This window comes from Ptychodera flava, chromosome 18 (assembly GCF_041260155.1).
Source record: "Ptychodera flava strain L36383 chromosome 18, AS_Pfla_20210202, whole genome shotgun sequence".
Taxonomy (NCBI): domain Eukaryota; kingdom Metazoa; phylum Hemichordata; class Enteropneusta; family Ptychoderidae; genus Ptychodera; species Ptychodera flava.
The window spans coordinates 36,197,811-36,212,366 of NC_091945.1; the positions used below are offsets into that span (position 1 = coordinate 36,197,811).

The 14,556-nt window shown below is 36.4% G+C and overlaps 1 protein-coding gene across 15 annotated transcripts in view; it reads left to right on the forward strand.

Moving 5' to 3' along the window:
* The window catches only part of LOC139117485 (inositol hexakisphosphate and diphosphoinositol-pentakisphosphate kinase 2-like), a 64,593-nt gene extending 52,635 nt beyond the window's left edge, over window positions 1-11,958 (forward strand). For 6 of the 15 annotated variants that reach the window (XM_070680619.1, XM_070680620.1, XM_070680628.1 and 3 more), the window contains 4 exons: window positions 1,002-1,212; window positions 3,841-3,954; window positions 6,299-6,319; window positions 9,580-10,205. In XM_070680619.1, the coding sequence (XP_070536720.1) occupies window positions 1,002-1,212; window positions 3,841-3,954; window positions 6,299-6,319; window positions 9,580-10,028 (795 nt within the window). In that variant the 3' untranslated portion in view covers window positions 10,029-10,205. Of the gene's footprint in view, window positions 1-1,001; window positions 1,213-3,840; window positions 3,955-6,298; window positions 6,320-9,579 lie in introns of all 15 variants that reach the window. The other 9 variants (XM_070680626.1, XM_070680627.1, XM_070680623.1 and 6 more) reach the window with 5 other exon arrangements.
* Window positions 11,959-14,556: the final 2,598 nt, after the last annotated feature.

Here is a 14,556-nt window from a genome sequence, read left to right on the forward strand (position 1 = left end):
TAGGATACCTGTGGTGTGGTGTGGTGTGGTGTGGTGTGGTGTGGTAAGGTGTCTGTCATGTGGTGTGGTGTGGTGTGGTAGAGTGTCTGTCATGTGGTGTGGTGTGGTGTGGTGTGGTGTGGTAGAGTGTCTGTCATGTTGTGTGGTGTGGTGTGGTAGAGTGTCTGTCATGTCATGTGGTGTGGTGTGGTAGAGTGTCTGTCATGCTGTGTGGTGTGGTGTGGTGTGGTGTGGTAGAGTGTCTGTCATGTTGTGTGGTGTGGTGTGGTGTGTAGAGTGTCTGTCATGTTGTGTGTGTGGTGTGGTGTGGGTAGAGTGTCTGTCATGTGGTGTGGTGTGGTAGAGTGTCTGTCATGTTGTGTGGTGTGGTGTGGTGTGGTGTGGTAGGGTGTCTGTCATGTGGTGTGGTTGGATATCTGTTGTGTGATTTGTAGGATATATGTTGTGCTATGGTAGCATGTCCGTTGTGTGCTATGGTAGGGTGTATGTTGTGCTGGGATGTTTGTTGTGTAGTGTTGGAGGGTATGTGTTGTGTGGTATGGTGGGATGTCTGGTGTACAATGTGGCTGTAGCAGGGTGTTTGTTGTGTGGTGGGGTTGGGGTATAGTGTGTGGTGTGGTGTAGTGTGGTAGGGTGTCTATTATGTGGTGTGGTAAGATGTCTGATTTGTGGTGTGGCAGGTTGTCTGTTTTATGGTGTGGCTGTTATATCTGTATGGCTTTCTATCTGATGTGCATGTCCTTTAGTGTTTATATTGAAACTTTCATCTAACATACAGTATCAATGGCATGTTAAGATAACTGTCATTGTGTTGGTCAACAGCTGTTTCACAAATGTACAAAATTGACCTCTGACTAGCGATTTGCTTACATCATAGGGCAAACTCTGACACAACTTTCAGAATTATCAGTAATCTCCTTTCTGGATGACCGTTACCATGAATCTCAAATCACTCTATGTTATGGTGAAACTTAATATAATCTTGTATATTTTACCGTTAGGTTTCAGAGACCAGTTTTGACATCAGTCCATCATCTGATAGTTTTAGTTTGTTGTCCAGAGAAGCGGAGGACTGTTCCCAAGACCTACCCACTCTTAGTGATCTTGCTAGGTATAAAACAAGATTATCGGGTAAGATAGAAGATCTTTCTGGTCCTAGATTAAAACATGGCCATGGGTCAGCTCCGTGCACCACTGGTAGAGCCAGATCTGGTATGTTGTAGTCAGGAAAATTATCAGATTTGCCAGTAAATTTGTCTGCTAGAGGGTATTTTAGATATTAATCAATTAATGGGCACTGAGAAAGCTTAACTATTTCCTAACAAGTGACTCAAATGCATGCTTCTTTAATTGCCAGAGTTTAGCATTATACTCTTTTACTCGTAATTTTCATTTTGTAAAATGATTAAATATTTTCAAAGTGGTAGAGTGATATGGACTAACAAATGACATGACTATAAAGTGATTACCCAGTCTGTGAATGTTGTCATTTCTAAGCATCAAGAGAAGTGATACAGGATGTTTTAGTTTTTTAGCAGTTCTTCTGTCACTTCACCAGTTTCAAAATATTAATCATACTACAATCATTTTTCTTGGAGAGGAAAATTCTAATTTTATTCAGCTATGATAATGTTGATAAACATTAGGTTGGAGCAAATCCAGTGGTTCAAGCCCTGAACTAGCAGTGTTGTTCTGCAATGACCCTCAGTTTGTAATACTAGCAGTCTGTGAAACATGTGCGTATCATTGCAAAAGTCATCGAAAAGGAGTAATAGCATCAACAGACTATACTGCAAAACCATTGGATTTACTCGGCCATTGATCTCCTAGACTGCCAAATACTGAACATTTTGCCTACCCTTAACCGTATACATTATTACTAGGTACAAGTGTTATAGGTGACTGAAATCTTAACATAAATGCTAAACTGTTAGAGAGTCTTACCTGTAGATATGGTCCAGTGCATCATTACGACAGTTTATGTTGTTAATGCCAAGTACAATATGATCACGTGATTTTAGTCATACAGGTTTTACTGAACCAGAACAAGCCATGGATCATTAGTTGATTTTTTTACAAAAGGTCAAGGACAAGAGAAAAAAGAATTACTGTTTCAGTGATGCAAAGTGCCAAAAACTAACATTGAGAAAAACGTATCTCTGGGCATGTCACCCTCAACAATAAGATAGCAGTAGTCTAGAAATACGCCAATTTACTTTCCAAGGTTTTCATACCTAGTTCTTTTCACCTTTAACCTCTTGTATTCTGCATGCACGTACAATCTATATGCTCATCTTTACTTGCTTTCTCCAGGATAATTCTGACTGCCAGCTATTTTTTAACAGATACACATACTATGAAAAATATCAAACACAAAACATTTTGCTTGATATTTAGTCTGTAGGACTCCAAGCTTTGTGCAAATGAAAAGATTCAACAGATTATTCTGTTCTGGTATGACTGGTTCTAATTGCAAAAATGCATTTGCTCTGGTTTAAGGTGAAGTAAAACAGCTGTTCTGTCAAGTACATTGTGTTATCATTCTATCAGTTGCTGAGAATAAGACGTACTTGAAAATTCTTTGGTCCAGACCAGAACAATGTATCTGTATTAAAATTTTTGGCAGTTGGTAATTTGCTTCAGCTGAAAGCACTGTTACACATTTTGCACTTTCTGGGTACTCTGAAAGAATTCTTAAAGTGGTAGTATCAAAATGTAAATGAGAACTGTGAGGGATTTCATACCATGAGAAAGTTTTTGGATAATTTGTAAAAATTGTTTGATCAGTCTTTACTGCATATAGTGCAATCAATGTGAAAAAATACATGCTGTGGATGTCTTATCGAAGAATGCTAACTTATCTGGTGATTCAAAATGTCAACCCTTCTAAACACCATGGTTGATCCATACCTAGTGTTATCAATGGCCAATAGGGACCAGTTACAAGGTATTTGAGTAAACTGGTTGATGTTGTTGTCATTATGCCCTGAAGTCTGCCAACTCCAAAACTAAAATGCCTAAGAGTTTAAAAGATTTACCCATATTACCGATGTCCATCTTTTCCTTTTTGCCTGTATTTGTGTCTATTAGGTTGAAACATCATTTTATGTGGGATTCACTTTAAAAATGAAAGTTTTAAAAATTTTACTTATATTCTTCTTAAGGAACATTTATCAGTTTTCTTACATGCTCAGAAGTAAATGTCAAGGTCCATCAGGAACAAATAGCCTAAAATTCATTGCTATTTGAAATTTTAGAAAACATCCATGGTCTGAGTTTGTAACGCTGGAAGATTTAAAAAAACAACAACACGGTGTAAACCTAGTATTCTACAGAAGCTGTGAAATGAATCAACACAAGCTGTAGGCTAGCCAGAACTGTGAGATTTTCAGAGTTCCTAAGTCTGTCCATAATGTACATTCCTCCAAAAGGGTGATTTGACATAGAAACATTTGGCAATAGATGAGGAATGGGTTTCAAAACACACTGTCTTGCAATTATTTATTTGCAATATACATTGGTCATTACAACTCTATGTACAGACAAAGACTATATGATATGTAAATTTAGATTACCCAAAATATACATTCCTAACATTCATTCATAGACTTCTAAGTTGTGATGTCAAAAACCAAACTGACCTATCCAAACCGCCTTGGAAAGCATCAATTCATGTAATAGTTCATAAATTTTCCTTGAGTGTATAAGTCACCACAGCATGTTATAACCCAAACCCTCACATCTCACTTACAGTTTGTTAGTTCACATTGTATACAGCATGTTTGTTGTGTTCTCACCCCTGCAATGTCACCAATGCCGGTGGATTTTAATTGCTAACAGGTTCTCAAGGCAGCTTGTTCAGCAAGGAATTGTTAAATGCTTATAGTAGTAGCCTGCCTGATCTCAAGACTGTTGAAGGTATCCACAGAAATTATTCCTATGGAGTACTGCCTGGTAAGCTGTTTCAAGTAGTTACTCATGTAGATAGAGTATGAACATTAGCACTTATTTCTCATTTATTTTTTGAAAGTCCATCTGTTCCCAACACAAGATAGTTTTTTTAGTTAGACTCCCCATATTTTGTTCCTTATGTCAATAATTTTTTATCCAAACATATCCATACTGGCAAATGTGGCCAGAGTCTCTATGTCTGTCGTTTTTAATGAAATTCCCTAGTTCAGATGTAAAAAGACCCCTCAACTGTACAGTAATAAACTTCCCACAGCAAGACATGAACAAAAAGGCATTTGTTTCTCAATGACATTACTCTGAGTCAAAGATTGCCTTTTTGTGAATAATTGTGCAGAAATAACATGTACAGGTAATGTGTCATTGTTCAAGGTATAGCAAATACAGTGTGTCAAACTTGTTCCAATGTCTCAACTTAGTTTGAGTTCAGGCTATCAAGAAGCTCAGATATCTTTTAATTGTCAATTAAATTTACATTCAAATTACTTCAATGAATAAACTGTTATGTTTCAATAAATCAACTAGTTCTATATCAAAAATTAGTCATCTTTTTGTTTTTTAACACTTCATCCTCAGAATTTTTATCAGTCTATGGCCTTTACAACTCTTGCAAGCAAAGTAAAAGTACTATATTTGCCCTCTGTCCTATCCAGCACTGTTCTGCCCTGTACTCTTCCATAGTGCTGTTGTCTGCAGTGTTTTCTCCACCATAACCACAGCGTGAATAAACCGACCAACCTAACTTAATGTAATACTAACCTTGCTGATCTAGCAGTACATGTCGTCACTTCTACCAGGGTCAATCCATAGGATATCCCTTGCGATCATGGGATCTCTGTACATTCAAAACCATTTATTACCTCTGTTGTTGTAGCCTTGACTGGTCTGCCCATTGCTACGTCTTTTAAGTGTTACAGTGTTTTTGCATACCGGCATTCATGTTTGAAAATATGAAACTTACTCAGGAAAATTTTTTTGTGGAATACATGTTAAGTTCTCACATTCATTTCAATTTAGAATTTTGATATAGTTACCGAAACAAACTTATCCAGGGTACTCACTTTAAAGATTCTATCATCTTCTATGTATGTGCATTTTGTATGTTATAATTTTGTTTCGTACCATGACTTGGCTATAAATTGAGCCAGCATGAGATATCAAAAATTTGGAAACTAAGAAGTAATTGTTCATATACACATATAAACCTTAGATTATTACCCTGACAGGGGTAAGGTAATATGTATAAACAAGCCATCTATGTATTTGCTTTGTTAGAACAATGATTGAATGTGTATCTTCATGAAACTCGCTCGAAAAGGAAGTATATTATATACAAGATGATAGGTATAAGTCAAAAACTAGTGTTTTATTATCCACCCATTCTCCTGTAACCACAGTTGGGAAAATCAGCAAGGATTTCCTGAACGTGCTTGTCCAACTCCTTGTCAGTGTTTTTTTATCCTTGCATACACATATTGTTGTTTCTTTGTGAAAGTTAAATCTTGGAAAATGCTGTAAAGGATTCTTTTTCAGTGAGATTTACTTGTGAAATCATCTGTTTTTATTGCGCTAGAATCTTATAAGTCCTTTTCAAGGAAGTCAAAACATCTTGTTCAGACAGTTGAATATGCTGCTATGATACACAGCTCTGCCATTTTCATGTGTGTATATTTTACAATATGTTGTACTCATGGCAGAAAAGTTCAGAAATGGCAGAAATTCAACATACAGAAGGGAGACTGATATTTATACCCAACAGTGAATGTGTATGACACCATCATGTATGTCACAGTGAATTGAAGCAGTCATGTCACAATCATGTGTGTCACAGTCACGTATTTCAGTGATATGTGTCAGGGTGAGTTGTGTTGCTGTGATCTTCTGGGCTGTTTGATTGTCACACTAATTTTGAATGACTTTGCTTGACATTTCAAATATGTTAATGATTTTATACCAAAAAAGTAAACAATGCAACAGAGTATTGATTGAAGGCCAGTGGCAGGCATAACCATTATTTCCCTGCTGGTTAATCGGAGCCTACTAATCAGGCTGTGTAAATACATTCTTCAGTATCTTTAAGTGAACTAACATCGGTAGTTTACACAATTAGTCGCAAACTGAGGGGTATGCAAAATTAGCTTTGGGGAAATAACAGCGGTGGCAAAAAAGCTTGCCCATATTTGCATTTCTAATCAATTGTGATCATATATTTGATGACAACTAGTAAGCAGTTCATTGATGCCAGCTCTTAGTTTTATAAAATTCATAAAAACCTAACAATTGGTTGCAAATTGTTTGAAAAAAGAGTAAATTTTCTTATTTTTTTCAGATCTTTGTCTTCAGATACCGGGTGAGCCTTTTTGTTGAAATGTACAGCTTGTTTGAGTATTCCAATAAAAGTCCATGTAAAAGTCTCATTTATTGATCCAATCATCTCAAGTCATCATAATAAGATTTCATTGTTCATACATTTTTTGATTCACCGAGGCGGGGTCCCTTCACTTACAAGCAAATTTTTTCATGAGAATGTTTGCCAGCTTATCTAGTAAATATCTGAGGGATGGCTGAGGAATTTGGCCAGTGTCAAGCTATGAGTGAAAATATTGAACCTTTTATGGTTTCTAAAAGATTTAAAACTGATCAGTTACATTTTCAGTGACTTCTTAAAAGTCACTGTTATGTTTGCATCCAATTTTCGCAAAATTCTATTTCTAACTTCAGTGTGTGTGTGATTTGAAACAACAAATACATACAGTATATCTCTTGATGGAAAGCAGCACAACATTATTTAGAGTCAGGGAGAGCGTGAAAATAATTAGTGTAGCAACCCCCCAGAAATTCCAAAAGAGATATAAATGTCAAAACATTTCAAATGTGTTGCATATTTGAATTGTACAGGCCTCTGTAAGTTTAATATCATTGTACTATTATGTAAGAGAGTAACTAAACTAAGGATTACTGTCACTTGTCAAAGATACACCTCACTCTGATAAATGCTCATTGCACTATAGTACTGTTTATTCTATAATTGATTGACCATTTCAGAGACTTTGTAAATTATATTCTAAACAGATTTGCTTAATACTATGTCAATGTGATATATTTAATATGCTGTTTCCTGAGTGAAATGTTTATGAAAAGCATGTAGCTATAACAGTTACTACATCAAGTATACATATATCTTACTATTCTGGTTCTATTTTGTCAGACTTTAAAAGTTGCAAATTTCTCCTCTGTGTTATCTCAGAGCAGACTAAATCTCTCTCTGTCTTCAGATTCGGATTCAGATTTGCATATTTCTTGTCTGTGATATCTCAGAGCAGACTACATCTCTCACTGTATTCAGATTTGGATTCAGATTTGCATATTTCTTGTCTGTGTTATCTCAGAGCAGACTAAACTCTCACTGTCTTCAGATTTAGATTCAGAGTTGCATATTTCTTGTCTGTGTTATCTCAGAGCAGACTAAATCTCTCACTGTCTTCAGATTCGGATTCAGATTTGCATATTTCTTGTCTGTGTTATCTCAGAGCAGACTAAATCTCTCACTGTCTTCAGATTTAGATTCAGAGTTGCACATTTCTTGTCTGTGTTATCTCAGAGCAGACTAAACTCTCTCACTGTCTTCAGATTTAGATTCAGAGTTGCATATTTCTTGTCTGTGTTATCTCAGAGCAGACTAAATCTCTCACTGTCTTCAGATTCAGATTTAGAGTTGCATATTTCTTGTCTGTGTTATCTCAGAGCAGACTAAATCTCTCACTGTCTTCAGATTCGGATTTTGATTTGCATATTTCTTGTCTGTGTTATCTCAGAGCAGACTATGTCTTCAGATTCGGATTTTGATTTGCATATTTCTTGTCTGTGTTATCTCAGAGCAGACTAAATCTCTAACTGTTTTCAGATTCAGAAGGGTGACTACATGTATGAAATGATTAGCAGGAACAGAAACTAAAGGTCAAACCTCAAGGCACCCATGCCTTTGACACTTTGTAATTGACAACATTGACAGCCTTGATCTGTTCTATCTGTGCCAATGCTGACAAAAAATACCAATTGTTTGAAGCAAAAAATCCTAAGTAGTTGTATTGTCTTAGGCAATATTCCACTCAACACGTGATTAACAATATGTCATCATCACCATATGGTTAACTCCTACTCATAGATCTTGAAGTAACTTGTTTTCCCCATTTTTCTGTCATTTTAACAAACTGGTGTTAATGACAGGGATAAGAGGGTTGGAGAACAGATCTTAAAGAGTCAGTGACATTTCCATCTGTAGTTCTATGAACTTTCACAAGGCCATTATTATCCATCCACTCACTGTGACATGGTTTAATGTATTTGATTTCAATTATCAAAGCTTTAAGGTTAAAAGTATACTGTCACCTGTTCCAATTTTGCCAGTTACCATGGAAAGAGAAAATCTTACCAATCACAGATTTTAAGCGGGTGGCTGCTTTTTAAAAACAGTGCCATCGCATGGGCATTTTGAATACCAAGGAACGTCCCTTTGACCATATATGGGCATATTTAGATAGCAGATGACTGTATACCTTTAATCCAACATGCATTGTGCCTTTTACTTCTTGAAAGTAAAGTTCAATGCACATAGTCGTGGTCACTTTCAACAAAACAAACAACAAAATTGAAAAATACCTACATACAAGCTTGAGATTAAAATCTTTCTGACTTTTAGTTGTTGTAGAATCCATCATTTGAAATTGTTGGGAAATTTGTATAATTGCATTTTGCAGAAAAGAGATTAAACTGTTGCCGGTCAGTCACTATGATGGTATTCTGTCTCTACAAATGAAAACCAATCTCTACAATTAAACCATGTACTCCAACCATGAACAGAAGTGACCATAACACCTTCAGTAAAACATAAAAAAATAGTTCAACCAAAAAGATTGTTTATTTATGAAATTCTGCAGGCTCATTCAAAGCCATAAATATTCAGATATGATGGTGTTTAGACTATGATCATGTTCTTGTCGAATCCTAGGTGTATTTGCATTATGATATGGCTTGCCACAGCCATTTGTACACTTAATCTTTGCTATTTCATGCGTCTATGTCACTAAAAGTCATTAGATTTGCAGTTTACCAGTTACACTATTTCAGATCTATCTGTACGGTCTCAAACAGTTCCTGTTTGGATGACAATTCAAGATGTTGAAAGTAAAGCAACATTCAAATGTGATCGGGTTAAACGTTGATCTGGCAAGTATTGAGAGATATTGAACCACAAGTGGCAGGTGAAGGCAAATTCATATCAAGTGTAGCCAATGGGACATGAGCTGTCGCCTTCACATATGCTTATGATGTAAACAATTTACAGATAAATGTTTTCTACTCTTTAATTTACTGACTTGGGTGGTTGTAATCATAAGTTGGTGTCGTAGATCTAGTTCCATTTTTAATCTCCATGCTCCATTTATGATAATTACATCTACGTCAGGAACACCCAGTAGTGTATTCATAACAAAACATTATTATGGTTTATGGGTGTGTATGTACATGTGTTTTTCATGTAATTTACCCTCATTAACATAGTGTTTCTCACCAAAATGGGCTCTGACAATCAATATACTTTTTATTGTACAGGAATGGACACATATACCATGGTGCCATCTATTCGACCCTTGGAAACTTTACACAACTCTCTTTCTCTGAGACAAGTTGACGAGTTCCTTCAGAAGTTGACAGACGGGCGTCCAAACCAGGCACTGACAAGCCCCAGATGTTCAAAGGAAATGTTACTGACTTACACACCAAAGAGAATAACGCCTTCACCATTTTCTCTGCCTCTTCGTACAGAAGAAGGACAGTTCTACCGATCTAGCAACCCAGCGTCTAATTCTTCAAGCACAATGCATTCACCAAGTAATAGCATGAACACTGTGGATGACTATCTGAGTAGTTTTGAGGCTGCCAGCAACAGTGCTGAAACACCGCTTGATACACCCACTTTATTGTCCAGCTTAGATGGGGTTGAAGTCTTTGAGGAAAGTCCAGAGTCAGTCTCCAAACCCAAAGTTACGGATAGTTTTTGAGGAAAATCAGCCTTTAAACCCAAAGTTACTGAGAGTTTCTGAAGGAAGTACAATGTCAATTTTCAAACCAAAGTTGTTGGGAGTCTGTGAATGTGAGTATGTCGTTGAATCAGCATAGAAATCCCAAGTTACAAAATGTGTTTGATATTTCAGAATCTACTTATAAATTTAACAATGTGAGAGCCAATGCTGTCACTTGGGTCAACTTTACAAAATAGTGTATCCATATGTCTCCTGTTATTTAAACATGGATCTAGTAGGGTTTCGTAAGCTCAGCTGAACTTGGTACTGTTTTATTGGCAGCTGTTGATGAAGTTTATATGTTACAGTCTATGTACCTGTGTTCCTGTTTTATACAGACATAAATGTCTGAATGCTCAATGGAATATATAAAGTCTTATCATTGAAAATCTCAGCATTGGAGTTCAGTTCCTGTGAGCTGAAAGATTTAAGCAACAAAGCGTTTTCCAAAGAATATATGTTGAAAATTTTAATGTGCAACTCAGGGTATTGTATTTATTGATAGTAATTGTACAGACAGGCATATGATCTAGAATTCAAGTGTAGCATGGATGTAGAGTTGGAGTATGATGCATGGCAGTACTTATTGAATTCAAATGTAAAGTTATCCACTGCCACATCTATGAAGTAACAGGCAGCTTGTGAAGCATTCTGTTGTTATCATATTGTTTATAAAAAAAATGATGGTTGTGTTTTTATATTCCACATAGCAGTTATATTGCAGATACTATGTCAAAGCAAATGCATGACAAATATATCACGTATAGTGTTTGTATAATTTATCTTCAGAGAAGCTCAGAATGCGTGACAGTGTAATTTTTTTCCTCCTAGTACAGTGTTTGATGCCCACTATGAGTTCTTCTGGTAATAAATGCTGAAGGAGGCTAAATTTTAAATGACACACTTTCGAAAAACTGTCATTGACTTTTGATGTAGTAGCTGCTAAAGAGCAGGCTGGTACACAATCACATTATTTTCTGTCATGTCTTTGGAACTGAACATTTGTATTGATGTGTTTTTTTTATTGTGAATGTGTTTGTGGCTCATGATATCACCCAGTGTTCGGAACAAATGGGAATTTTTTTACCAATAGCGTTGATCGCGATTTCAGGTTTGTTACTAAATATAGCTGCATGCGCATGACTTTGGACAATGCTGCCTAAAATTCAGACAAGTTTTTTAGTTGTATGTGAGGCCATTGTTGCAGCTTGTAGTCTGAGCCATAAATTCATACGAATTTGTGTAACTTTTAGTAGCCATTGTATCAGGTTTTATTTTCGTTGTTTATGCAGAAAATGTGGACAAATATCTATTTATGCATACTAATGAGAGAAAAAATGACATTCGCGATGAGTGCTATTAAAGATGGTCTATTTATGTAAATTTGTGAATGCTGAAAAATAATATTAAAATTTCTCTAGGATTGATACAGGTAAATTTTTAGACAAACTGTAGATAGTGGGTTTCATTGTTGACCAGTGTCCCTATTTAAAGAGATGTAATTCAAACCTATTTTATTTCACTCTCTATGCCAGATATAGCTGTTAACTATGCTTTGTTTTGACGGCTGCTGAAAAGTACTGACGTGTTACAGTGATCCGTCATTCCCATATATGTACATGAAAATCACATGAAACTATCTCATGTGATTTCACTAAGAGAAAAACAAGAATACAGTACATAGTCAAGAGTTATAATCTACGTAACCAGCCAGTTTGTTTTGATAACTGACAACTGCTACTTTGGTAGCTTGATTCAGTAACTGAACCCCAAAACACACAAACTGCATTCTTCTTTAAGCTCCAAAAGCTTTGCTTAGATCATATTTAAAGCCAGTTTTAGTTATTTTAATAGTTTGTAAAATTTTTGAAACTTTAATAAAATACAGTCATACTTGGGTTTCCATGAAGACTACAAGTTCGTTTGTTTGTTATGTCTACATAAATCCAAGGTCCATTGTCTATTACAATGTCACATTCCAGGACAGTATGTCTGCAAAAATGGAAACAAAGGCTGGAATATATTGTATACTGTAAGTATTGTCCACAGAATATGGGTAAAGAATATCAGATTTTGGCAGATTGCCACAGCTTTTGCAAAATGTGCGTAAACTTCTTCATTAATGTCAAGAAATATCAAAGAAAGTATCCATAGCCTCTCATAACAAGCCTTCAATTCTGATAAAAGCATCTTTTATGTTGTAAATCTTTCTGTGTAAATGATTAATGTCCAAACTATTTTCATCTGTAATTACAGATAAGGTAGAAAGCACCTCGGGAACACATATATTTGAACTCATATTTTTAAACAATTCCTTTCTGGTCTACCTCTTGTAGGGTCTCATTATAAAGCACTTCAAGCTAGAAAAATATTTACTATCTTAGTTTTTCAAAAATCTAAAATTTTGTCTTTCTCCATAAAGTTAACACAGGAATGGCCGCCATTTTTGAATTTCTAATATCGTTAAATGTGTTGAGTAATTTTGTTCTCTAGTACCCACCTTTACATGGTGACTCCTATTTGGATTTGGAAGAGAGTGGCTGAAAGCTTTATTAGTCCCCACGGACACCGTCCGGGGGGGACTTATAGGTTTGGTCATGTCCGTCCGTGCGTGCGTCCGTGCGTCCGTCCGTGCGTCCGTCCGTTCACGCAGATATCTCAGAGACGCCTGGAGCGATTTCGTTCAAACTTGGTACAAGGATAGTACCCTACCTCATACAGATGCACATCGATTTGTTTCACAATGCGATCAAATTTGGCCGTGTTAGAGGACTTTTTAGTTTTCACCTCCATAGACTCCCATGTATAAGGCAGTCCATAGACTTCCATGTATAAGGCAGTCCATAGACTCCCATGTATAAGGCAGTCCATAGACTCCCATGTATAAGGCAGGCCATAGACTCCCATGTATAAGGAAGTCCATAGACTCCCATGTATAAGGCAGTCCATAGACTCCCATGTATAAGGCCAAGAAAAATAAAAATTTAGTTTCTCATCGTATTCATATTGCAAAAAGGATGCAGTTACACAGTTTTTAGTCCCCAAAGATAAAGTCAAGGGGGCTTTTAGATTGGGTCATGTCCGTCCGTGAGTCCATCCATGAGTCCATCCGTTCACGCAGATATCTCAGACACTTTGACAAAATGTCACGTGACCTTTGACCTCGAATATACATATTTGTCCATAACTCAGTAACCACAAGTCCTAAACCTTTCATATACCGGTATGGTATGATGGGACACCCTATGACACCACATATTGTACCTCATTAATTATGCACATATCTAATTTTGAGCGGGCCAATAGAGCTAGAGGTCTGATTTTTTGTATATAGGATAACTTAGCAATAAAATTTTTTTGACAAAATGTCATGTGACCTCGGTGACCTTGACATCAAATATACATATTTGTCATAACTCAGTAACCACAAGTGCTACACCTTCATGTATGGTATGATGGAAACAGCTTATGACGCCACATATTTTACCTCATTAATTATGCACATATCTAATTTTGAGCAAGCAATAGAGCTTGAGGTCTGATTTTTGGTATATAGGGATAACTTAGCACTACAATTTTTTGACAAAATGTCATGTGACCTCAGTGATCTTTGACCTCAAATATACATATTTGTCCATAACTCAGTAACCACAAGTGCTACACCCTTCATATATGGTATGACAGGACACCTTATGACGCCACAAATTGTACCTCATTAGTTATGTGCATATCTAATTTTGAGCAAGCAAATAGAGCTAGAGGTCTGATTTTTGGTATATAGGGATAACTTAGCACTACAATGTTTTTGACAAAATGTCATATGACCTCGATGACCTTTGACCTCAAATATACATAGTTGTCCATAACTCAGGAACCACAAGTGGTACACCCTTCATATATGGTATGATGGGACACCTTATGATGCTTCATACTGTACCTCATTAATTATGCATATATCTAATTCTGAGCAAACCCATAGAGCTGGATGTCTGTCATACATATGCACATAGATTTGTTCTGTGATACGATCCAATAAGGCCGCCATGTGGCCATTTTATTAAGATTCTTTCATGTCCTGAACTACAGCTCAGACATGTATCAAGCGAATTTATTCAAAAGTATTTTTATCATAGACCTAATGAAGAGGACTCTATCCTCTCTGAGGACCTGTAATCAAAGTACCCATTAACAAGTGGGGACTGTGTCATCAACGATGACTTGTTAAGGAAAGTTTGAGCAAAATGCGAAGTCATTCACTTTTGAGGCCAGTTGGTGGCGTGAAACTCATTCTCATCATGGAATCATTCTGAACGGCAAATCAGCTACACAACAGCCACAACCTCAGACCTTCTAAGTTGCTGTAAATAATGACAGTCTACCAATCAGATACATGTATATACTTCCAATTAGCCACTGCTCATCAGCAGAAGAATAAGATGGAAGGGTCATCTTCATTGCTCAAAAGACACACTCAGTTCGCTGCAAAATTGAGAAATACAAAAATTAA